We start from the raw sequence: 27,617 nt of genomic DNA on the forward strand, positions 1-27,617 counted from the left end.
CTGCCCGAAGGCAATCTATAATCCGCCCGAAGGCTATCCAACAATCCACAGGGATTACTAATCCAAGATTCCACCCATAGACTAGTATGCGGGCCTCGAGATCCAATCTTGAATCACGTTGGCCTCTTGTGCAGGGCTCGGAAGGCAAGGGATTTGTGACCAGAGCCCCCCTGGCACCCAAGCGTCCTCCTGCTCTAAGTAGCGCTCAACAGAGAGACCTCACGCGGCGGGTTTGGTCCACGTTCCCGGCGCAACTAACAACCCCCTTGGTTAGGGTCAAGTAGACAGTCGGGGGTAACTGAAGCTGCCTCTCCCTTCAGGCCTTAAACTTGAAGCATTAAATATATTTCCATCCTTTAGTTCCTTGAGCAAACAATGCAAACAGTGCTCCTAAACTGTTACAAGCACAATCATTTCCAGTGGTCGTTTATTTGGCCAACTGCTAAGGAGTGAATCCTTCTCTCCGAATGCATCCAACATTCGATCCAGGATGAATTGCGACTTGGCAAGATTCCCAAGGGTTTGTTTGTTAACCCTTTTGTCCTTGGGTTAGGGCCATACCCTGTTAACCCAACTTAACCAATACCTTAGGTTTTATTAACAGTAAATCCTAGCAACCATGTCGCTTTAAATTGATTGATCCTTTGCTTCCGAGCAAATACCTAACTTTCCTTATCTTGGCAATTTTCCCCAAGAAAGGTGATGTAGCAGGATGACTACTCATCCTCTTGCACATTAAATTAGTGCAAGAACCTGCCAACCTCATTCCAAGGAATGGCAAAACTCTTTTGTGATCAAACCACAAGACCATGCGACGTTGCAATTTGTTGCACAAGTGTCGCATCTATTCCAAGGGATCATTTCACCCATTGAACGGTGTTTTCTGGTCAAGGAATTATGATTAGACAAGAAGCAGGGTTTAGGGTGTCTTGTTACCCAATCCAATCCTAATTGCACTAGGCCGACAGGTCCTAGGGATTCCAAACTCAAACCGAGTTTAGGGTGTCTTCTTACCCAATCCAATCCTAATTGCACTAGGCCGGTCCTAGGGATTCCAAACTCAAACCGAGTTTTAACATTTGAACGAATGTTCCTTAGGGTAGAAACCCTAGATCGTTACTTGCATGAGCATCCTCTTGACCCTACATTCCATGAGTGTGGGTTGGACCTTTGGGTATGAGGGATTCGACTTGGCAACAAGTGCGAAACTAGGCCAAATCCTTAACGAGCTAAACCCTAGCTAGCGCTTGGGGTATTTATCGTATCGATTGAACCATGCCTAAACAAATCCCTTGCGGGTTAGGTGATTTAGATAATTCGATCTACTTGTCTTGCGACAAGGACGAACCATTCCTAGAGATGTTAACCTGATCTAAAGGAGAAACTAGATGCAACATATCACAATACATGTAAACACGTGATTCATTGCTTCTTTGTACCACTAAATTCGCAATAACCCTAACTACGCATAATAAATTGCAGAATAACTTTCATTGAACCTACTAGGACTTACATTCAAGAATCATGCCCACAATTCTTTTTCCAAGCTTTTAAAATTTTATGCTTTAATAAACCATGCAGCCTTTCTCTAAATACAACTCTTGATGAAATGAAATTTTGTGTACGACGAATGTGCAACATGCAATCCTTTCCTAACTACAATGTAGCTAAATGAAATTCATGCCAATTAAAGCTAGAGTTAACCTATTCCATGCAAGCTCATAGAATCATTTTCCATGCTCTGCTATTTCCTACGGGTGTTAACGACTTTCCTTAATGAATCATTACAATGAAGATATTGCCTAAAAATGTGACATACGCTTAATCTTTCCATGTTTAGTCAAAGGTGCTCTTAATAATTTCTACCTTATAATGATAGGAAATAGGTGTTCTAGGCTCATCACTTTAGAATGCACGACAGGGCAACATGCTATCAAGGACGTTAGATGGATATACAATTTCTTTATATTGAAAATACCAATGACCCAATTGCGTATCATGAATTAATTCTAGTAATTGTTCAAATAGTCAATTTATTTCCAATTGCATTTAACTATGCTAGGTGAATTTGACATGCATAGGTGCTTCCTAGTCCATGAAGTTATCGTGATTGATGCAATACTTTTGCCTGAATCAAAATCGAAAAAAAACCTGGGCTTGTGGGCTGGGGGAGATGTCCACATGAATGTTAGGAGAAGACCCTCCTACAGGCGCACCTTGCGACTTCTTAGGGGCCATCTGATGCTAGGAGGCATATTTCACGGTAGATTCCGTGCCACGGTGGATTCCATGAGGTTTTACAGTGGATTCCGTAAACTTTGTTGACCGGGGCTCATACACAAAGAGGATTCTTTGTGCAAGAAGTTGATGGGGACGCCTATCCTTTTCGGGCATTTCATTAATTTAGTGTATACATGGGTGATTCCATAGCGGGTGATTCTGCAAAATACATATTAAATTAATAAACGTTTATGAGTTTAGAGTGCGCACTCGTAATAAATTAAGGTTAGGATTGATTTCTAACCAATTGATTTATTTATGTAGCTGAAGACTGCTAGGTATTCACTTTTGTCAGTTTAATTGTATTATTTTACTAACGATTGTGAATGCTTCAGTTTTGATGTGTAGAGATAGCAGTAGTGGCGGAGGAAAGCATTGGAGGATAGCGTGTATTCGAGTTATCACTTATATTTTGATGGGCGCATATCTTAGGCATGGCACCTATATTTTGTCGCGCCTATTTATTGAGGCGTTGGATATTTATTTATTATTTTGTGTGCGCATGGGCGCACGATTATGATATTTGTATTTGGACATTGTATTGGGTATGCCTGACTCTTTGGGCACCCGCCCATTAGCTTTATTTCTATTTTGTGCTAAAGTAAACTCAAAATCCAAAAGCGTGCTATTTTGTAATTTGGGCTATTATTTGAGCTTGAAGATAATTAATACATAAAATACATGCTTTGTGGAGCGCTCACACAAGGCATGGGGGGAGATTACATCCAATTGGTCTCTTGTTCATGTCGTGCATACTTTCTACCTTGAGTTTGTGCAAAAAGTAGAGTTCTTTTGTTCTTGGGGACCTTCCCCGGCATTCACTACGGGAGCATACAGCGTCCGATATGCGCATCACCATCGTAGGCGTGATTACGGACTTCCGGTTTGCCTTTAGCCTTATGTGATCGGTGGATTTGCTTGGCCTTGATAAGCAACCTCAAGATCTTGCCCTTCTCCCTTGTACGCAAGAGATACCTTCACCGAACTTCGGATCTTTAAAAGGCTAGGGCTTGTGAGATTTGGGCTTAAGGGATTTTGGCTTAGGGAATTGGAGCATATGTTTGCAGAAATGGGACTCTTACGAATGGGACTTGCGGGAATGGAGGCTTTATGAGCTTTGTTTAAAAACCCGGGGTGGCTAGGAATGGACTTATGGATGGCTTGTGGGAATGGGTTTTAAGAAAGCCCCCTTAGAAGCTTCGTAAAAGAAGCTTCTAAGAAGCTTCTGACTATAGTCAGAATCGACGTGAAAGAGAGAGGGGGTAATAATGAGGTGGATAGATGACGACGAAATGGGAATTGGCTTGAAGGTGGCGATGTGAAGCCACAACGTCAGCATGCTGCAATGGCGGCAGCAGCAGGCGGAATGGAATGGTGGCAGCATGCTCAACCCGCAGCTGGCGGCAAAAATTGGCACCCTCCACAACAGGCAGCGGCCTTCCACGACACGGCGGCAGCTATAGTAGGCGGCGGCAGCAATTCATCTCTCCTCAAACTGCAGCACGGCGTCGTCCTCTCAGTCCCTTCCTCTTCCACGCAGCCTTTTTTTCTCCTCTACTCCAAGGCTAGGGGGGGTTTTTATAGCCCAAGGGGTGGGGAGAGAAGCTCCCCCACGTGGGCAAATGCATGGCTTTCCCCCCTCCCTCATGGAGCCCACATCTCCACCTAGCCCATCCCTCCCCACACTCCCTCTCCTCCAGCCATGCATTGGCTGGGGGAAAGGGATAAGCATTAAAAATTTTTCATTAATATTATCCATTTTTGCCCTTCCCAAGAGGGTGCTTCCCCGCGGTTATGCGGATTTGAGCCCCCGGGCTCGATTTGCCAATGCGGAGGTCCCGTTTTCACGTGTGCGGGTTACGGATTAAACTGCCGACAATTTCAATGCGGAAGATAACCTTGCACAAGGTTTACGCGGCGTGCGGGGAGTCAAGTTTGGTAATATTTTGAGTGGGAATATTACAGGCACAAGAGCTATGTGCATTTGTTATGGTGGCCAGGATACAAGAGTTGTGGGATACAGTAACTCTGATTATGCAAGATATGCAGACAATAGGAAGTCCACCTCTAGCTATGTCTTCACATTTGCTAGAGGTGTTTCTTGAATGTCCAAGGTCCACAAATACACGGCCCTATCTACTATAGAGGCCTAGTATGTTAAACCACTAAGGATTGCAAGGGGGCCCTCTGGTTAGGCCATGTGGTGGCAGACCTTGTCATCAATGATGAGGCCCCTATACTACATTCAAATTCTATGAGTGCTATTCAATTGCCAAGAATTTGGTCTCCCATGTGTAGAAGAACTACATTGAGATGCGTTACTACTTTATTTGAGAGGTTATTGAGGACAAGTCCATTGATCTTGTCAAGATCTCAATTGGCCAAAATCCTACATATGTGCTCAATTGACCAAAATCCTACATATGTGCTCACCAAAAGTCTCTCACGGGAGAGTGGTGCATTCCTTAGGAAGTTGATAGGCATTAGCTGAGATGATGTCCTTCCTCATCCTATTATACTTATGTACATTTATACTTTGTCACTTGTTTCGTATTCTCTCCTCACTAAGGACACATTCACCTTTAAGTAGGAGGTTGTTGGGGGTAAAGGCACTTCTATCTAGCCAGCTATTCATTAGTTACACTGACAGTACCTACACCATGTATTAGTTACCTACACAAGTGTATATTGTAGGTGGTGAGCACCCATCATTATCACTTCATTCTTTATTCTTTTAGTGGCATTTGAATAAAGGGAAGATTGGTCGCATATTGTGACTATTGGAGTTGTCACATCTTATGTCTCTCTCGCTTTCACTCTTACTCCTTCCAGCATAGCTTTTGCTTCCTCTCTATGCTTTAACTTCAAGGCTCAATCCCTTCATTATTATTATTATAATTTCAACTAAGCTACCTATGCATTAGTAACATTGAGAGTACTCGCGCCGTGTATTAGTTACCTACATAAATGTATATTGTAGGTGGTGGGCACCCATCACTATCACTTCATTCTTTATTCTTTTAGTGACATTTAAATAAAGAAAATACTGGTTGTATATTGTGACTATTGGGATTTTCACATCTTGTGTCTCTCTCGCTCTCGCTCTTACTCCTTCCACCATAGCTCTTGCTTCCTCTCTCTACTTTCACTTTTCAAGGCTCACTCCCTTCATTATTATTATTACAATTTCAATAACTTAATAAGTAAAATTACTTAATTATATATATTATTTTACAAGCTTTCTTAATTGAGAAATTTTTCTTTATTATCATATTTATATATACTTTTCTTTTTGTAACATATTTTATGTTTGTTGTCTATAGTAAGATGTAATGAATGAAGCTAAGATGAGAGAGGAGAATGAGCAGAAGAGAGAAAAAGAGAGAAAGAAGAAGAAAGAGAAAAACTTGAAGAGGAGAGAGAAATATAGAAAAAAGGGGAGAAGGTAGAAGGAAGCCATGGAAGCTTGAGAAGGTGAAGCGTTAGTTCTTGATTATGCGTGTGTCTCTTACACCTTATATACCCTAGTCAGAGTGATTGGGTATTTGACCACTAGTTTTCATCTATCCCACTCCCCACATTTCATACTGACCCTAAGAGTTTTTCCCCTTTCAAAAAAAGACAAATAGAGGGACTTAAGAGAGTGGCAAAGGAGTGGGGGTGCAAAGTACTACTTTGATCTACATTACAATGACAAGAGTGGCTGAAGACTATGGACAACATGCTCTCCACTATAGGCTCGCTGACGTAAATTTGCCATAACTTTTGAGAGGCTACTCAAAATGGGGCATGCCACATGTTGAAATGGATCTTATGACTTTTAGTCCATGAAAGAAGTACATGGTTGTAATTGAGATAGGTACAAAATTGTTCTAATACAATGTGTGGTCAGAGGGGGACATAACTAGCTAGTCTTCAGCCCATTGGCCCTCTTGGAGGTGAGAAAATTCATCCACAATAGTGGTTGGGTACTAGGAGGCTTCTTCCATGGATAGGGCTTGTCATTTGATGAGGTATTCATTGATGGATCGAGATCTCAAGTGTTTATTATGGTACCCAATGATTGCCTTAAAGATGTACTCAATGGTACCTTCTTTATCTATGGGCAAAGCTCTTCCACATAGTCCACAAAGGTGCCAATGAAAGGGTTCAGCTGGTTTATATGAAACACATTATGAATCTTGGTGGTAGGGGGGAGCTCTAATCGGTAAGCCAAGTCACCAAGTCTTTGGAGGATTTAGTAGGGGCCATAGAAGCGATGGGCCAGCTTGTTACTACTACTCTCCTTGAGAGTGAACCAATAGGACTTAGACACTTTCTAGAGGATGAACTCTCCCTCTTGGAATTCAATGTCTTCTTTTCTCATCAGCATAAATCTTCATGTGGTCTTGTGCCTTCTAAAGATTCACTTTACATTACTAAAGTACGGCATGTATATGCTCCAACTCTGCTTTCCTTTAGGGATTGATCTTATCATTGAACAAGACCATAGAGAGGGGAACCATACACGTCTAATGCTTCAAAAGGAGAGAACCCAATGCTAGAGTGGATGGAGTTATTATATCTAAATTTAGTCAAGTAGAGCCACATATCACAACTATGATGTACATCATGGCAAAAGTGTTGTAGGTATATCTCAAGCCATTTATTTACCCTTTTGGTCTAGCCATCTGTCTGTGGGTGGTATGTAGTGGATGGAGAAAGCTTGATGTCCATAGATGTGAAAATTGCATACAAAAAGTTACTCATAAACTTAGCATCCCGATCATGCATTATGATTTGCAGTAGCCCATGCAACTTAAATACATACTCCATAAATTGAATGGCAACCTAAGAAGCAATGTATTGGGTCTTAGTTGGGATAAAGTGTGTAGCCTTGGTGAGGTGATCCATTACCACATATATACTATTCCATCCTTTCTTGGTAATGGGGAGCCTAGTAATGAAATTGATAGTGATATATGTCCATCTCTCTTCGGGAATAGGCAAGGGCTACAAGCAGCCGCTGAGTCTAAGCGTGTTGTTCTTGTTCTATTTGATCACGAAATCTTCTATGTGAAGAGAAAAGTATGGGATATGAAAATCTTATCATGGAACCAAACAAGGCCATGTTTGAGCCGATATTGGGATTTTTCGACCATTATTCCATGCTATAATTTCTAAAACATGTGGCTGAAATCCTCATCCAACAAATATGCTTCCTGAAGTTCCTCAATCCAATCACTATGCAACTTTGAAATGCAAGATACTCTACATGCCCACATCCATGAGAGTGAATCAACCACTATGTTATCTTTGCCTCGAGTGTGAGAGATGTAAGAAACATAGTTTTGGAAGGTTTCCATCCATCTCCTCTACTTAGGAGTCAAAGTAGAGTGAGTCAGGAAGTACTAGAGGACTAGATGGTTGCTTTTCACTCTAAAGAGGCTTCCATATAGATAGTGGTGTGATTTCTTAATACAACATGAAGAATGGCCAACAACTCCTACTTATAAACATTAATTTGCATCTCCTATCAAGCTTAGATCTCTCAAAAGAGACCACACCATACACTTATAGTGTTAAAGCACCAATACCTCATCCAACCATTGGGTCCTTGGAGAAGTCAAGGCATACGAGGATGCTATGGTCTTAGGGTTTTGGAATTTGAAGCACACTACTTTCAGGCATTGGGTAGATGTTAATAGAAGTTTTATACACATCACTATAATTCACATCATGTAATGAAGATTCACTCTGGATGGTGCGAGAAGTAGAGGAAAGATGAGATTTTGTGTCACTCAACCTTAGAATAAACCACTCATTGAAGTTGGGACTAGATTGTAATAAGGCATGACCATCAAGAAGTTGTGGATCATGTGTAAGGCAGAAAATATATCTAATGACATCAATCATCATGTTGCTTTGTCCCAATCAACTTGCAATGTGCAGCTCTTCCTTTGAAAGAAGTTTGTCACATAAGGGATCTATTTCAAAAGTTTAGAAATGATGACATTGCAAACAATCACAAGCACTCTTAGAGATGTAGGTGCTACATATGTCGGATCATGTATGGAAGTCCAAAGTGCTTTTCTTTGCTTAACAATAGTTATTAGACGGCTGTCATAACTTGCAACTAAATCTTGACTAGAATTCCAAAATCACTTTGACCTTCACCTTTTGTGGCTAATGTTGCAATGTATTCCTTGCTTTCTAGCATTGCTCAGGGTGGAATATAGGAATCAAGCAATGCTTTTCTTGCTGTGCCTTGGCCATTTTCTTTATGACTTCTGCCATGACAAATTGGATAACACCAACAAATTTGTGATTGCTCTAACCATGTTAGAGGACTTTTTAAGAGTGTCTTATCCTCCACATTGTGAACTCTAATGTTGGCATGAATATTTGCATGAGTGAGTGAAGTAAATAGTGTTTCATCTAGTTTCCTAGAGCTTGTAACCCGAGATTTGTTGCCCCATATTTACTAAAGCCTCCATGAGAGGCCTCTTACGTGGCTTTAAATGCACTAGAGCTTCTGACCGAGAAGAACAAGACTTTTGAGTCATTGGATTCATTGTGCTCTTTAGGCTAGAGTTAGTATTTTATTGTGAGGTTGAAGTACAACTAGCTTGTTCCTTAGCTAAAATGACATGTTTGGCTGTAGCCAAGGATTGGGAATGCATGGATTCTGTTGAGAAGTAAGCATGTGAACTCTCCTTATACAGGAGAGGATAAGGGTAGCTAGGTGTAAATGAACCAGAGGATAGGGGAGCAAGGGGAAACCCTAACCCTAACTCCTCCAGAGGCTATATAAACTGCCTAAAGTACACCCTCAAAGTTGACGAGAGTGTACTAGTTGTACCTTGAACAACTAACTAAGCAAGATCTTCTTCTTGTACTTTAGCTCTCTCTATCCCTCTTGTGCACACACTCTCATGCTTCCAACTCTCATTTTCCACATGGGATTAGAGCCATATCTGATCCCTTTAGGTTTCCTAAACCTTAGCTCAACCTAAGTGCACAAGAAAAGCTCAACTTTCTCATCTTGGTCCTTCAACCTCCGTAGCCAGCCAGTACCTATCTCCATTGGAAGAGCTCATGTGAGAAAAAGAGGGCATATCAGCCTCCAATTTATTCTAAGGAACTCCTCCCCAGTTCAAGGTGTAGCAGCATAGTAGCACAAGAGACCCCAACATCATGGACACAAAAGGATGACATTGTAGCAAACAAAGAATTGTAACTTATGTGAAGGGTGGCTACGGTCCTTGTCAATCCAAGAAAAATATTGGATTTATGACTCTCAATTTTTCTAAAAAATATTTTTAATTAATTACAAATTATTAGTTATTAATGTTAGTTAGTTTTTACCTTAGTTAGTCTTTAGTTAGTAATCTTACTAACTGATTATTTGACTAACTAACTTTCAAACTAGCCAACTAAATTTTATTGTGTGGAAATATTATAGTATATTCCTCAGTTGACCTTAACCTTTCTTGATGATATGCGGATCTAAGGATGTGATATCTCTGAGAATAATGAAGAATTGAATGAGCATAGATGTAGAAGATATGTGGCTGATCATATTGTTGATTGTGATAGGATTTTGAACTGTCCTGAAGAAGTGCATTTGTCTGTCAGGAGAAAAGTCAATTTTTGGAGGAAGTATTAGTTGTTGGGCACATGTGTGGACCATATGGGAGAAAGCCCTCAACATTAAAGATTGATGCCATAAGTAGGATGCAAGAGACATGTTCAAATGTATCTGAGGTGAGAAGATTTTTGGGTGCATGTGTCTTTTACTTGATATGGATTTTGGATTTTGCTCATGTGGTTGAAAGTTTATATTAGCTCTTTAGAAAATGGCAAAAGTTTTGGTGGGGAAAACAACATACGAAGGCAATTCAGAAACTAAAGAGCTTATTGATTTCAGCCCCAATACTAAAGAGAGCAAATTATGAGAATGGGCAGCCTATTATTCTCACTATGGATACAAGCCTAATTGGCATTGGTTGGACAGTGGGTCAGAATGATGTTGATGGGAATAGGTATGCCATTATGTTTGGAGCAAAGGTCCTCAATGAATGGCAACAACAGTATTCTCAAGTCAAAAGAGAGCTTTGGGTGTACTGATATCTCTTAAGTGTGATAGGGAGTATTTTATGGGAGCTCATGTAGTGGTAGAGATTGATTCTCTAACTCTATTGGGCATGATAGTGAATTTCTCAACTCTTGATATTTCCATGTTACGGTGGATTGCATACATAAAGTCACTTAACCCTGATTTTTAGCATATTGCAGGTAGAGAAAACTCCTTGACTAACATGCTTTCATGAGCAAGGTTTGAAGATGAAGAGGGGTTGATGGAAGATGAAGAGGATGATGTGATAGGTGTTGAAAATGACCTTATGACTGCAAGGAATGAGTATGCAGCTGTTGTTACTGTAGGTACAACTATTGTGACAGAGATTTTAATAGTAAAAAAAGAGCTTACAACCATGGAGAAGAGATGGGTAGTAGAGAGAAAGCATCATCAATGTTATGCTTCAGTGAGATCACAATTTTTGGAAGAGTTGTATGAGGATGATTGGCTAAAAATAGGCCAATAAAGAAATGAGCACGAATTTGAATTGTAAGGGATGGAGGATTTTATTCATGAGACTCTAAAATGTGGTGGGGGGATTAGTCAAACCAAAAGGTATCATGAGAAAATGATGAAGCCCACAATCAGTCTTGAAAGTTATTTTGATCTCATCACCCTGTAAAAATGATGGATGTCAACCATCTGTAGTGTACATGTGAGTGGGTAACTAATACATGATGCTGGTACTCTTAGTGTAACTAATGCACGGGTGGCTAGGACCATGAACCTTTATCACTAATAAATAATAACATTGAATTAGTATTCTAAAGTGATACACTTTCCAAACTTCTATGATGTAAGCCTATTCATGGCATGATTCGATTCTCCATGAGTGAATCAAATTAGTTATATTCTCTACAATTCTTTTTTTCCTCATGTTGTTAATTCACCACAGTGTATGGATTCTGCCTCACACATTGATTAGAAAATGCAACAAATTATAGCTTGAATAATCAATATTGATATTGCTTTGAGATCAAAGGACCATATTACAAGCAGGACAACAAATCACCTTGTTCATTAGGAGATGGCAAGACTGGAGGCTGAAGAGCAAGGCTATCCTGCATATTGTAATTAGTTAATGCAAATTATCCATTTCATGGACCGATACCCCAAACAATGTAACTATGGTATATATAAACAATACCCATTAGGAAAGAAGACAATCATTCAATTAGTCATCTTCCTCGTCTCTCTCTTCTCCTTGTCTCCTGTCTTAGAGACTACCACCATGGCAACACTAGTATGGTGGTAGCCTCCATCACACACCACCTATCACTAACCTTTTTATTATGGCTAGTTCCTCTTTGTTGAACTAGGCCAATGCTCGCTATCTACTATCACTAAGCAGTTGCTTTAGCTAGCCACATTTGCATTACCTCATCCCTAACCTCAATAACCGTAAGTGCTAATCAAGAAACTCTAATCAAATGCGCAATATGATTCATTCTCCCTAGTCACCACTATCATCCTTTCCCTCTCACTGGTTAGATAGGTGACACCAAGTTGGGTTGCCATTACTTGGCCTCTGACACATGACTAGCACCATTGTGCATTCTACAACATTTTACCCTATGCTCCATAGTTGACGTTAGGCACTCTTAATTTCTTGCAAGTCATTTTCATGTGGTTGTGTTGATTTCAACAACACATGTCTCTTTAACACATTGACAATGAAACGTGTCCTAGCATGACATTTTGCCCTCTTTGATACCCTTTAAATTTTAAATTTACATAAAAGGGTAATACCATCCCAATCTAACAATTTTTAAGTGAGAGGGTAGCAGTACTTTCATTTGAATAAATACACTTGACTTATTTGAAAATAAACAAGACCACTTAGTATTTTACATTTAAAAGAAAACACTCTCAAGGGAAGCTAAATTGTGAATCTACCTCTATTAAGGCTATTCACAAGTGCAAACTTGCTTGATTAATCAAGCTATTTGCATATTAGAATTTTTTTACCACTATCATAAATATATTACTAGTGAAAATCATATTATATTAACTTTTCTCAAACTTAAAAAAAAAAAGTTGATTTGCTTCTATCTTGTAAAGCAACTAACTTCTTGTTCTAAAACATAAAAAATTGATTCAAACATTCTCTTTTTAATTACACTTGGTCACTATAACATCCAACATAATTAAATAAGCACTTATTTTATTTTCCATTTAACAAGAAATTACAAAAAGTAATTTATTTAATACTTCAACTAATAATTCACTCTTCAACACATTTTTAAAATCAAATAACCAAGACTAGATTATAAATTTTCTTACAAAAAAAAAGAAAATATAAAAGAAACTAACATTTGAGTAAACAAATAACATTGATAGGATAAAACCCTAAAAAAGTACAAAAACAAAATCAATCCAAATACCTTAAACTTGGATTTTACATATGAGAGAAAAAAAATTCAATCCTGTACATCACCCAAGCCAATGAATCTAGCTCAAATAAGCCAAAAGAGGCTTCAAAAGGATCCCAAAAACAGCTAGCACCTTACATTCATTGGTGTTCTTCCCAAGGAAAAAAAGGGGCGATACAATCGCCATTGAGCCAAAAGTGGCTTGATAAGATCCCAAAATAAGGGGATTTACAACCTCTCAAACAAAACTAATGGTGATTACATGACCACCATAATGCCCCAAAGTGGCATAATTCAAATGAAGACAAGCCCTTGAAGTAGTGCACATACCCAAGAGGCAATGCCAAAGCCCAAAAGAAGCATAGCTCAAAAGAGCATTAAGAAAATGAATGGTTAAAAAACCACAAATCACCATCATTGACGAGCTAAAAACAAATCAGCTTTTCAATGATGATACTTTGTTCTTTAACTATACACAATCACCTATATATAACCACAAAAAGAAATTTTACATAACTTGATTGATAGTTAGTATAAAATACTTGGTTTTTGTTATCACCGACTATACTTATAAGCTATCATGTTCTTTGCATGTATACCCTACAAAACTTTTGAGTTCCCCTTCTCTCCTTGAGGGGGAGAAACATTAGAAGGACAAGTCAAAATAGGTCAAGAAGGTAACCTAGAAGTATACTCAAAATCATTGTCATCACCACAAAGATCAAGATCATCCTTGAGATCAACATCATCATTATCAACATGAAGATGGAAATCTTGTGTTAGCAAGAAGCAATGTTCACAAAAAACTGATGTTTAATGTAAAGTGAATTGTTGCAAAAACATTGAAAAAAAACTTCAAAATTTAAAGAAGAAGGTTTTAAACATTCAACTCTTGAAAAATTTTTGTAATAAATTTTGCAAATACATGTAATTTCATTCAAAAATCCTTTTGAAATATGGATATGAAGGGGGAGGAGGAGGAGTCAAAGATGGATATGAAGGGGTTTAAGTTAATGGTTCTTGTGTCTACTACCAAAAATGTTTTTCATGAACAATGCCAAAAGGCACTAAATTTAAAATTTGACAAAGTCCAAATATACATATAGGTTTTATAATATATATAATTTTCCTCATGTGGACAATCCACATTAAGGGGGAGTGTTGTAATTGGTTAATGCAAATTGTTCACTTAATGGACTGACATCCCAAAGGGTGCAACTACGTTTGAGTTAGACACAACATCTATCCCTAGATTGAATAATGCATTCACCCTCTCAAGCCTTTCTAATAGCCAAGCCTCCTGTCGTGCCGCACATTCTCTAGCTCGTTGATCTCGAGCTTCATTTTGCTGTCTCCATCTCTCCTTTGAATTCATGCACTATTAATGAAATAGCTTTGACTGTCATATTTCAAAATTTTGCACATATTTTTTGAAGCTATAAAGTTAAATTTTTGCTTGCATGTGTGCTTAGAAGGTTTAGAATGGTTGCACCCCAAATCTTATCACCTCCAACTCATTATTGATGATACGTGTGTTTATGTATTTATGATGATGAACTTGCCCCCCTCGAACCCCCAAATGTGTAAGCCCATGCCTTTGTCTCAAGTAAAATTCCTTGGGCCAATACACCGTTAGTACCATGTGCATATCGCCATACCTAGGGTACATACAAATAATTAATTTCAATAATATATACAACTTCATTTTCTATGTTTACTATTTAACATGTTACAAACTTGTTTCTGACCTCCGAATTGACATAGAAAATGTAGGAGGGGATGGTTTTTCATAAAACATTTAAACGATAAACATAAAACTTCTTTAACATATGCAACTATATGGTGTGCAATAGGAAGAGTTCCTTATGTTGCCTACACAAAGTTGGGGGGCTAGGTTGTGCAAATTAAGACCTTTTCAGTAGGTACTAGCTTACAATTATATGGGCGTGACGATATCATGCAAGCTTGAAATATGTTGTCCATTTGAGTAGCTTGACACATTTTGAAAACACATTAGTCGTTATGATACAAGCTAATTCACTATAAAAGTAGCCATAACTTTATCAAGTACAAAAAATGTTAGTTAATTTGAATTCACAAAATATAAAAACTAGGCATGCCAATTGAGAAGTAGGCTTGAAACCTTAAAGTGGAAAATTCTCCCATTTTTCTTAAAGGGCTGTTCTTCCATTATAGTATTGTAGTTATATGGATGGAAAAAGGCATTCGTCCAAGTTTAGTTTAAAAGATTTAGATATGATGTATGGTGTTGTTGAAAGCATTGAAATAATCGGAGTATATTTGCATTAACCCTAGTTGGCAACATACAACTAAAATATATAATCTTATGTTTGGCATTACTTTATTAGAAGTTGTATGCTCAAGGGCTTAGGGGAATATATCCTTCGACCATTTTCAAGCTTTCAAAACTTGGTGGGCCAAACCCACTAAAGGGGGTTAGCGAAGGAGCATAAAATTTTAATGCCATAGTCTTCTCATGTGCATATGATGACAACCTGTACCATTTTTTGCCATGGATCTTACTTGAGCTAAGATTTGATATACGAATGTTTAGAGCGGAAGCATTAGTGTTGGTAGTAGGACCTTGCTGGTTTGGTAGTGGTACTAATTCTAGTACGAATACCATGACTACAGCCGGTTGGTGGTTGCACTGCTGTCAGATCAGGTGTGGAAGCGTGGCGCCGTGGTCTGCGAAGCTGGGTGTCCTGAAGGCCATCTTCAAGTCGTTGCTTGCCAGGTGTCAACGCCTGGTTGCGGTTGCAGGACGACTGCACAGAATGTGAGAGCTGGCTTCGGAGGACGCCGTACCCCACATCATTAATTATGGCGTCATTGCTTGCTGGTGATGTCGGTTGTGCTCTGGTCGACTAGCTCGCCATTAATGATCCCTGCCTACTACTTGCCTGGAGCATCCCGGCCATTGCCTGCGTCAGTGAAGGTACCTGCATCATCTTGCCTAGGGCTCGTCACTCCACTTATTCAAGCTTACAAGATAACTATTTGTTCCTTGATATAAATCTCTTCCCTTATTGTATCCACAAATGTAAATGGTGCCATGATGGCCAGGGTTTGTGAAACTTTTTGGCAAAGTAATCGGGCTATTTGCCTTCTATATTAACATAGATACTTTCGCTACTATCAAGAGGTGTTTGAATGGGCTCTTTGCTGAAGGTATTATGGTATCCTTAAAAGTGATTTCTAATGCGGTTTTAGCATAAATCTTTGATGCATAAACAATTTTTCTCAAAGCATGTAGGGTCTTTGAATTTTCACACTTAGTTTGATTGGGGTTTTAACATGCTATTTGTAGTGTGTGTGTGTGTGTCGAGGGGGGGGGGGGTGTGTGTGTGTCTTTAGAGAGCGATAGATGGAGAGAGAGACATGTTTTCAACTAGTTTTCACCAAGCTTATTAATTATCTTCTTTTAACTTTTCTGTTGATTTCTTATGTATATGGAGTACATCATTTGTTGTATTTATTTCTTAAAGAAAAGGCCGATGGACATCATCATCATGTGATCAAAGATACAACTATCTATATTTAGTTTGATGTTGGTGTACTTCTTTCATACTCATGGTTTATTAAAGTAATAGCCGAGTGGGTGTATGTATATGTGTGTGTGTGTGTGTGTGTGTGTGTGTCCCATACACATATGTGTACATTTGCAAAACATGTACATACGTGTGTGCACATGTATATGTGTGTGTATGCCTAGCCTATATATATGTATGTACATAGCCTATGCATATGCCTATGCGTAACATGTATGTGTGCATAGTTGATTATATACATTTGCATATGTATGTGCATACATATATGTATATGTACCCACATATTCATAAATTATACATGCATATGCAAATATGCTTATGCATATGTGTAAATCATACATACACATAGGCTATGCATGTGCGCATACATATACATGTGCCTATACAGATACTACATATGCACATAGGCTACTTATCCATATAGGCAAATGCATATCTATGTGTAAACGTATATGTATGACTATACATATGCATATGCGTAAGCCTATGTATACTAGTATGTCATGTTATGCTATTATTCCCATTTTACTATGTTATGATATGTATATGCATTTATACATATACACCTACCTACACTTTATATTTGTATATTTATGTATATTTGTATACCATATTATGTTGATAATCATCTTATACTATGTTGTCATGGATGTTTCTATTTATCTTAATATATGTTTGATGTGATAGGAGTTATCATCTCAAGATCTCAACCTTTAGGATGAGAGAGAGAATGATGGCAAAGGTACAGGCCTTATTTGGCCATTCTCCTACCCTAGCTAATCTATATGAGTATATGACCTCCTCTCGATTATCTCCATTGCATGAGCTATCCCATGTAGTAGTAGCCATGGATGTAAGTGTTGAGGTAGAGGTTCTTTTGGTCGTGGTTGGAGCCCCTCTTTATAGCAAAATAGAGAGAGACCAGTTGAAGCCTAGTAGCATAAAGAGAGGGAGGTAGAACCCAAGTTAGATGTGTACCACCAACTAAATCATTTAGGTGGGTTTCCTCCAAATCATGCGGGATAGGAGGACTTGAGCTACATGAATGTCGTAGCATGTGTAAAGGATCAGAAATACACTTTCTAAAAAGAGAGCCATAGTCAAATACAAGGAGATGGAAAATAAGTGAAGGTTAGAGCAAGGCATGGATCCTGAGCCAATGTTAATGACCTTACATGGTCAAGAGTGGATAGAAGCCCAAAGAAGGGTGTAGCATGGGATCTTCTGTAGCCCATAGCATAGGAAGGCACGATGAAACCAAATTGACAAATTCGGCTCATCACACTTTGAGTCAAGACGCATAGATATATGGGAAGGAAACATTGTAAGTATATTATTTATTTAAAAAAATTATATATGACTATTTAGAACTAATTGTATCTAATAATTGTGGTATTTTTTATTTGAAATTGAGCATTGTTGGCTAACTATCCCCTAGCCACAAGACAAATTATAAATGTCATCATAATATGCTCAACCTCTTTATGTTGTTGCCCCTATAGACGTGTATAATTCAAGCTTAGAATATTAAGACATTTCAAAGTATTTCACAATATAGATGACTTGGTAAAGTCTTTGTACTGTGATATAGTATCATTGCTACTCTGTGATGATATATTGCTCCCATAAGTGCATCCATGTGTCCAATTTGTTGTGCCATCTCTAAAAGCTCAGCTCAAGATGACTAGTGGGCAGTAGTAGGCCAACAAGATCCATTTGCAAAATGAAATCACTAAGATGTTTAGATACAATAATTGTTAAATAGTCACATGCAAAAACTAAAACAAGATAAAGAAGCCCTCTACCTCACCCATCATTCTCTCTCTCTCTCATCCTTAGGGTTGGGGCCTTGAGATGATGACATGTACCACATTAAAATTTGTATTCGAAGAAAGAGAACCATCTACAAAAAACACAACATAGAAACTTGACTATTACTATAGTAAACACTAATTATAAAAGAATGCACCAATTTCCAAAGTAAATATAAGTAATCGTACCTTTGATTAGTTGATGATTTTTCTTACATTTTTTTTGAGCAACAACTAGCACAAATGGTGCTCCTTAAATACATAAGAAATTAACAATTAAATAATTTAGTAATTAAATCATTGATTCTATACTTAAATATCTTAGTAATTAGATAATTGGATTTATACTTAAATAATTTAGTAATCAAATCTATACTTAGCCTAAGCTTAATGAGGCATACCTCAAATTACTTTAGGATAAGCAAGCATAGCCAACCACATGGCTTGGCATAGCCTAAGCTTAATGAAGCCTAGCCTAATATAGCTTTTCTTGCCTATGTAATATAGATGAATATGCCTAAATCTAGCATCATAGGGTATATCATGGCCTACACTTAGCTTACATCTATCCTTCACATAGGCTTAGCAAGGCCTAGCCTACCTTACCCCTAGCCCAGCCAAGCCTAGTTTAGAAGATGATGTGGCCAATCGACAATATGGTAGATAGTTGGTGATGAAGTGCATCCTATGGTTTGGAAATTAGGCCTAACTTAGCATATTCTAGCTAACACTTATCCTATGCTTATTTTTGGATTTGACCTAACAAAGCTTAACCTAGCTTACATTTTGCTTACACTTAGTGTGTAGTTATAGTTAGCTTATCTATATCTAGCTCACACACATAAACTATGGTCCATTCTTAATGGAGTAGAGAAGAACCCACCACATGATACCAATCTAGCCTTTTCCATGTGGAAGCAAAAAGATAAAACTATCTTGATAGAGATCACTATTCATTACAATGATGGCACATGCAAATGATACATACATTTAATACTACCAATCTTATTTGGAAGTAGTTTAAGGATGTTAATGAAAAGAAAGATGACATCCTTCAAGTTAGTGCCTTGTGCAAATTTGTCAAGTACACTATACAAGAAGGGTACTCAACAACATTGTTTGTTGAGACATAGACTTGGGGATCTCCCTGGTGTCCTTTCATAAGCACATATTCTAGCTCTTCTCAATTCGTCTACAAATTGGTGGCCAAAATCCAAAGAGACGAGCTTCTCACAAAGACTCCTCCAAATTAGTGTATCCATCCACTTGCTTTAAACAAGCACACAAGAATAATGGCAATAAACATTATTTTTTCTCTCATAATTCATCTTCTTCGCACAAAGCCAATCCTTGTACATCCCAATGAGAGAAGAGCTAGTTTCCTCTATCCCACATCAACAATCCCTACTACTACAACTTTGCTTTTACTACAAGAGACAAGGCGACCAAGAGAATGAGTGTTGTACCAAGGAGAACTCATGCCAGGAGGCATATTACACGGTGGATTCCGTGCCACGGTGGATTCTGTCACATTTTACGATGGATTCCGTAAACTTTATTGACCGAGGCTCATACACAAAGTGGATTCTTTGTGCGAGAAGTTGATGGGGACACCTATCCTTTTCAGGCATTTCATTAATTTAGTGTGTATAGGGGTGATTTCATAGCAGGTGATTCCGCAAAATACATATTAACTTAATAAATGTTTATGAGTTTAGAGTGCGCACTCGTGATAAATTAAGGTTAGGATTGATTTTTAACCAGTTGATTTATTTATATAGCTGAAGACTGCTAGGTATTCACTTTTATCGGTTTAATTGTATTATTTTACTAAGGATCGTGAATGCTTCAGTTGATGTGTAGATATAGCAGTAGTGAGCGGAGGAAAGCATTGAAGGATAGTGTGTATTCGAGTTATTACTTATATTTTGATAGGCGCATACTTTAGGCATGGCACTTATATTTTGTCGCGCCTATTTATTAAGGGATTGGATATTTATTTATTATTTTGTATGTGCATGGGCGCACGATTATGATATTTGTATTTGGACATTGTATTGGGTATGCCTGACTCTTTGGGCGCCCACCCATTAGCTTTATTTCTATTTGGCACTAAAGTAAACTCAAAAGCCAAAAGCGTGCTATTTTGTAATTTGGACTATTATTTGAGCTTGAAGATGATTAATACAAAAAATACATGCTTTATGGAGCACTCACACAAGGCATGGGGGGAGATTCACTACAACACAATGCCGCCATACACGCGTCCATTACACGCGAAAAGTTACGGGCGCGTGTATGGTCGTTTATACTTACAGCAATATCGGGTGCGTGTATACATGCATGTAACAGCGCGTGTATATGCACCAAGTTACGAGCACGTGTATGGTCGTGTATAGTTACAGCAGTATCAGGCGCGTGTATAATTGCATGTGAGGGTGCGTGTATTTTCGCGTTAAGTCAATAATAATACACGCGCTGTTACACGCGACACAGAGCCTAACTACAGAAATCCATTTCTTTTCAAAACAGAAAACCATTAAGTTTTAAAAATGTCATTGTGCATTGCAGTGTTTACAAACCATTACAAAATCCCACTACATGCACTTACAACAACGTAATATATTGAAAAATATATCTTCATATGGTTATTGAAAGACAAAGTATACAATAGAAATGTCATGAATTTGGAACAATACAGTGATGGATTGGTTAGGGTTCGATCTCATCTTCAATAAGATCCATCCTTGCCAAACGATCAACATCAATATCCATTTGATCAATTTGTAAGGCTACGATTAAATTTATTCCACTATCGCTATTTTGCCCATTGATAATGGTACCGATGCCTTGATCATTCTCATCATCATCACCATCATCCTCAATGGAAGGGTCATCCTCATGATCGTGAGAAATGGCACGCTCATCCTCATTATCATGATCATCTACATTGGCATGTTCGACATCATCTTCTTTGCGGCTTGCCACATCCTCCATATGCTCCCTATCAGTGAATGTATTATACATTACTTTGGAACGTGGTGCAATAGGGATGACATACCACCATTTACTGTCATGCACCATTGGCAGATAGATAACCTGCTCAAATACACATAATTCATTAATTAATTAGAATATCAAAAGTCAAGGGGTGCGCGAGCTTAGATATATATGTACATGAAACACATTTGTAAAAAAATGCATACCTGCTCACATTGTTGTGGCAATACGAGCCTATCTTTCTTTGTTTGCCAAAACTTTGTAGAGTCAATAGTTACATAGCCACTTGCATGGCGTTTTATCGTTGCGTTAGGCCCTTTTTCCACCACGTTCATTTGCCATTTGACATCCAAAACATACACAAAGAAGCGGCGAAAGTCAAGTCTGTATATGTCTTGGATTGTGCCACAATAATCATCCATTTTTCCATTGGCTCCCTCAAAGCTACTAATGACACCGCAATCTTGTGTATTCCTCTTTTCATCTATTCTTTGTGTTCGAAAATGCTTGCCTTCACACCATATAGCATTGAACATAGTGCACTGGACCAAAATATAAGCAATATCTATGTAAGCAATTAATGTGAATAAATATGAAAAGCCAATCACTTACAAAGAATGCAAATTTACATTTGTTCTATGTACCTTTAACATGCATCCTCGTGCATACTCCCATTCTTCCGCCGTGATATGCAGCCCCTCATCTCTCTCTGCTCTCTCCATTTCCTCATGCAACCAATCAACATGAATATCATTCGGAAGTGTTGCTAGATGCTTAGGGTACGCCTTACGAGAGCCATGTTGCCTCCGAAAGAGAGCTCTGTCTGCTTGCCTTTTTGTCTTTGCATCCTCGTATCTTGTAACCCATCTGCTCATCACATCACTATTAAGGATGCAAGTGAAATTAAGATCATCAATCAATGTTCTCTCAATTACTTTGCTCTGTCCTTTTCCTTGAGGCACAATAGACGTCATCCTCAAGTCCTCTTCATTGCTCCATAGTCGCGGCAAAGAGCTATCCACCTGATCAAGAAATTCTGATATATATACAAGAGACTCTTGTATCAACCAACCCTCAGCCATGCTTCCTTCGGGCCTTGCACTTTGCCTCACAAAGTCTTTTAAGGTCTTCATGAAGCGCTCTAGGAAGAACATCCAACGGGCATGCACAGTGCCACATAAAGCAATTTCATCCACTAAATGCACAATGAGATGTAGTTGACTTGTGAGAATGGTTCGCGGAAAAGTCTCCTCTACCATACAAACCACCTCCACTGCCATAACACGCGCATCATCCAATGTGGCTGGATCAATTGCTTTGGAACTAACATATCTGAAAAATAAATGCACAGTACGTTATACCTCATGCACATTCATTTTGCAAGGTATGATGAAGGGTGATCTTACATGGGATTTACATACCTCACAAGCTCGCCCATCTTATAAATACATCTTTTCAAACTCCTGTCTGCGCAATGGTCGATGTTAGTAGGTAGTATGAACTGCGCACATAAGAGCACATGTATATTTGGGTTAGGGCATTACAAAATTTAATTTCAACCTACAATAATTGGAAAACACTTACTTGGAGCATCTTGTGCCAATCGTGGGACTTCAACCCATGTAGTTGCTCAACCCCTCTTTTCTTAGTGGTTGTAAACGCTCCCTTCAACGATCTCATGCATCCAGTGGGAGTACGCAAAGTGGTGATGGCTTGCTTTACCTGCTTCTCCTCCTTCTTTGATATAATCCAGGGAGCAGGCGGAAGACGAACGTGCCCACCCTCCTCTCGTGGCCAAGCTTGACGCATACGTCCTGCGACCTGCAAGTCCTCCCGTATGCTAACATTGTCTCTTTTACCAATAACATGTTCCCAAATACTAGATCCCACATTCTTGAAGATGTGCATGGGATCAAGAAGATGGTTGATCTTGAGATGGGTCCAATATGGTAGCCGGAAAAAAATGGAGTACCTACACAAGGGATTGCAGACTATCATCTTTATTCCAACTTTAGAGACTACACAAAACAAGATTGAAAACAATGGAGATGTACCTGTTCATGCCATCTGGAGGAAGAACATTTGAAGACTCCCAAATACGCTTCCAATCTTTTGCACGAAGTGTCTGTGGATGAATGTTCCTCTTACTAGGAGCATATTTAGGGTGATCTGATGGGAGAAATCGATGATGATTATCGAATATGGTCTTACACAAACCATCAGCATACTCATGTACCAATGAAGGGCCACATATAGGACATGCATGTTTACCCGATGTCCTCAAACCTGTTAAAATAAAAAAAAAGTTAGAATAATAAAGTCAATAGTTATAATTGATATAGCTAGTAGTATTAGAGTCAGGAGGTAGTTAGAATTCTTACCAGAACAATCGCTGTATCCTGGAAAGTCATGCATCGTCCACATCAACACTGCTTTTAAGTCGAAGTGTCGAGAGGAGGGAGGCCTACTAATGTCCACTACCGCAACACCTCTCCATAGTTCCTCCAACTCATCAATCAACGGTTCAAGATAAACATCCATATGCTTGACTTTATGTTTCCCTGGAATCAGAAGGAATAACATAAGATGTCCCTTCTTGATCGCCATTGATGGTGGAAGGTTGTAATTCACCAACACAACCGGCCACACGCTGTATGCGGTGCTCTTGAAACCAAACGGATTCACTCCATCCATACCTAGGCCAAGTCTCAAGTTTCTGGGATCTGTTTTAAAGCTGGGCCACTCATCTTCAATATGCTTCCAAGCAGGAGTGTCTGCAGGAATGTGGAACATGCCATCATCTGATCGATGCGAGGAGTGCCATGACATGAGCTCTGCTATGGATTTGCACTTGAACATGTGTTTGATGCGAGGAATTATAGGAAAGTGTCACAAGACTTTACGAGGTACATCAAAACTCTTCACATCTATTCTATACCTTGCTTCACCACAAGTGGGACACTGTCGAGCCTCCTTATGCGTCCCACGAAAGAGAATGCAATCATTGACGCATGCATGTATGCGATCATAATCCAATCCTCCAAGAGATGTCACATAGCGCCTCGCTTTGTCTCTTGAGGTGGGTAGTCTATTCCCCTTTGGAAGCATGTTTGATAATAGCATGCATCCAATATCATCAATTAGCCCATAACCCTAAACCCTATACTGTAAACCAAAAACCACTAACTCAAATTTGCAAGTTACAATGCTTACTTCAATAATGCGTCAAGACTTGCATTGCTCCATCCATAAACTGTTTGTATATTGAGCAGTTCAAGTGAAGCACTTGGATGATGGAGATGATAAACCATTTTGGGTGCCATCCTAATCCAGTGGAGCTGACAGAGTATATGTATGCCCATCCTCCTCCTAGACTCCCAGGTCACACCGCGCCCCCAAGTACACAAGCCTCTCCACTGCCGTCTACGCCTGCGAGTCCGACGAGACGTACCCCTGCGCATACACGCTCACCGAGGAGACACACCCCTGCACGGACACACTCACGCACACCCTCCTCTGTACCGTCACGTGAGGGCTCACGGCCACCATCACGTGCTCCCTCACAGCCACAGTCACGTACACAGTCACGTGCAGCCACCCCTAGTCATGGCTACTCCCGCAGTACAGATGAGAGCCGACGCCGCAGTAAAGAGAGCGGGAGTGGAGGATGCGGCGGGTGCTTTGGTGGGGGGGTAGTAGGGCACGCGGTGAGAGAGGGCATGGAGGGAGGCATGTACGAGGAGACAGTGAGGAGTCGGAGGAGGCGAGAGAGGTGGAGGGAGAGATTTTCTACGATGTTACGGATAGGGGTGGGGTAGTCATGGATGCGAGAGGGAAAGAGGTGATGGAGTATATGCGGGGGGTAGTTTCAAACATGTATAGAAACTGTTTTGTGAAATTTAAAGATCAGGATAGCCGGTTATGTAGGGAGGTCCTAGATAGTGTACATAGTCGGTACCCCAATCCCCCACGAGTGACATTCTCGGATGTATGGGGAAGGACGCGAATAAGGGAGATCTTAAGTAATAAAAGATCTCACCTTAAGAAACTCGCGTACGATGATGGGGTGAATGTAGCTGCGGGTGGCTATCCTTGTGAGAAACCTACCACTGCCCACAAACGCGAGTGGAAGGAGGCAAAGAAGCGCGCAGAGGGAGGCGTGAAGAGCAGGCAGCATGTGGAGGCACGACGGATCCAGATGGAGACCATTGGATCGTCGCATTTCGGATCTGGCGGCGTCGAGTCGTGGGAGGCAGAGTTCCTAAGTAACTTGCCTCTTTATTTGATTGTTTGCCAAATTCATTGATTCTATGATTGTTTTGATCTTACAAACTATCTTAATTATGTTACAGCGACGGGTTATGGGGAGGAGGCCCACAGCCCACGAGACTGGGTATGCTCGCCGCAATAGCAGACGTGACACGTGGGCCATCTTCAGAAACGAGGGACGTATTATGGATGCGCAGTTTGACGCGGCCATGAGACCATACGGTCGACAGGTACTTGAAAACTCTAAATGAATGATTTCGATTTATTTAATTGCATATATATGTATACTTACATACGGTATATTTCTTGAATAGGCACAAGCTGCTAATGCTCCTGCCCCTGATGATCCAGCCGCCACTGCTGATGTTCGTGCCACTGCTCGTGGTGGAGGCGAGCACCACTCATCGGAATATACCGATGCGAGCTCCTCTGATCATGGAGAGAGCACAAGGTCCTCATCATCCTCTGATTAGCTTTCAGAATACTGTAGGATGTGGTTGTACAAAATTTTTTTGTAACTGAAGCCATGGGCTTTTTTGCACCTAGCTCCCTATTTGACTTTGTATATATTTGTTCCTAATTAAAGCCATGGGCTATTTTGACATATGGACTCCTTTGTACACAAATGTATCATGTATTGACAATGTATTGAATCGTGAGTCTTGAGTCGTGTATTAAGTTTTAGATAGTAATATTGAATCGTGTATTCATAGAGAGTGAGTCTTGATTCGTGTCTTGAAATCTAAATCGCTCTTTTTTTATGGTGCAATGCACCAAAAAAAAATCCAGAGAGTGCCTTTGGGTGGCTGGATGCTGGAACAACATCCAGGCACCCAAAAGCACTCTCTGGATTTTTTTTCCCTCTGTAATCGCGTGTATAAGCGCGTGTCATCTGTCAAAATCGCGTAAATTTGCGCGGATAGTCTATTAGATTCGCGTGTAAATTTGCAGCAAAACTGCGCAGAACGCGTGTATGGGGTCGTGTATTCGCGCGACTGACTGCCACTGTACACGAGCTTTTACACGCATGTCTCTGGCCGCGATGATACACGCGCTATTACACGGGCTCGACACTTTTTTTCCCAAGTCATTTTGTGCGGCTAGGAGCGCGGGTATGAGCCCGATCCCTTGTAGTGATTGCACCCAATTGGTCTCTTGTTCATGTCGTGCATGCTTTCTACATTGAGTTTTTTGCAAAAAAGTAGAGTTCTTTTGTTCTTGGGGACCTTTCGGTGCTCACTACGCGAGCATACAGCATTTGATCTGTGCACTAGTGGTATCAAAGCGAAGCTGAGATCAAGAGCTTCCAATCGCTACCCATCTTGCGTGAAAACGGAGCTCTTGGAACGATCAATCTCTTTAATCAGTTTCATCGCAAACGGTCGATATGGGTGGATTTCTGGCGGTCAAGAACCTCTGTCTACAAGAACCTTTGTCTACAGCCTCTGATCGCGAAGGACTGGCCTGAGGAAGTGGAGGACCACTCCTACATCTCTTCTATCAAGATGTTTTTATACAGTGATAGTAAGCTTATCTCCATAACTTAAAAAGTCATTAAGCTTTAAAATAAAGCTTAGCAAAAGCTTGATAAGAAGCTTAGGAGCTTCAAGCATAAATTTTGGCGACAGGCGACAGCATCCTGTAAATTTCGCGGCTGAAAAAACCCCCCGTAAAATTTCGCAGCTGAAAACGCCCCCCCTAAAATTTCGCGAATGAAAATGCCTCCCCCTCTAAAATTCGTCGTTTATCTTCAGAGTAAGCTATAAGCTTAATCCACTAAGTCTCAAGTCACAAAAATCGCCAAAGTTGGTCAAGTTCCTTAAGTTCTGTAACTCTGCAAGTCCTGCAAGTCAGCAGAGGTCAAAACTGACTTATTCCAAAAACTCCCATAAGGACTATTCCTGCGCAAAAGCACTGAACTACAAAGTTGTTCCCTGGAAGACTTTGTTCACATACACATACTTGCTGAACCAGTTTCAGCACACGTAGAAGGTCATATACAGATTATACGAAGACTTCAAATCCCCCAACTGCAAAAGTCGAAGATTGTGAAAGCCAAACAAAAATCTATAAGCCTTGTATACCCGACTTTGAGCTACGCTCATCCCGCTAATTGGATTTTGAGGTCTTTTGAATTTTTACAAGATGAGAGAACAAAATATGGACGGATCTAATGACTGAAGGCGATCTTCCT

General features: G+C 39.7%; 2 protein-coding genes across 2 annotated transcripts; one reads left to right on the forward strand and one right to left on the reverse strand.

Moving 5' to 3' along the window:
* Positions 1 to 20,866: 20,866 nt before the first annotated feature.
* On the reverse strand, positions 20,867 to 23,983 carry LOC148019064 (uncharacterized). The gene is made up of 4 exons (XM_087701296.1): positions 23,786 to 23,983; positions 21,799 to 22,491; positions 21,361 to 21,696; positions 20,867 to 21,253 (listed from the first exon to the last, which is right to left on the reverse strand). Exons 1-4 carry the CDS (start codon positions 23,981 to 23,983, stop codon positions 20,867 to 20,869), a joined length of 1,614 nt encoding a protein of 537 aa, XP_087557422.1.
* Positions 23,984 to 24,974: 991 nt separating this feature from the next.
* LOC148019065 (uncharacterized) lies at positions 24,975 to 25,896 on the forward strand. The gene is made up of 3 exons (XM_087701088.1): positions 24,975 to 25,442; positions 25,507 to 25,653; positions 25,738 to 25,896. The coding sequence occupies exons 1-3, from the start codon at positions 24,975 to 24,977 to the stop codon at positions 25,894 to 25,896; spliced, it is 774 nt and encodes a 257-aa protein (XP_087557214.1).
* The last annotated feature ends 1,721 nt before the right edge of the window (positions 25,897 to 27,617 follow it).

Source organism: Lygodium microphyllum, chromosome 20, assembly GCF_053477565.2.
Source record: "Lygodium microphyllum isolate KBCC chromosome 20, Lygodium_microphyllum_v1.1.10, whole genome shotgun sequence".
NCBI classification, from domain to species: domain Eukaryota; kingdom Viridiplantae; phylum Streptophyta; class Polypodiopsida; order Schizaeales; family Lygodiaceae; genus Lygodium; species Lygodium microphyllum.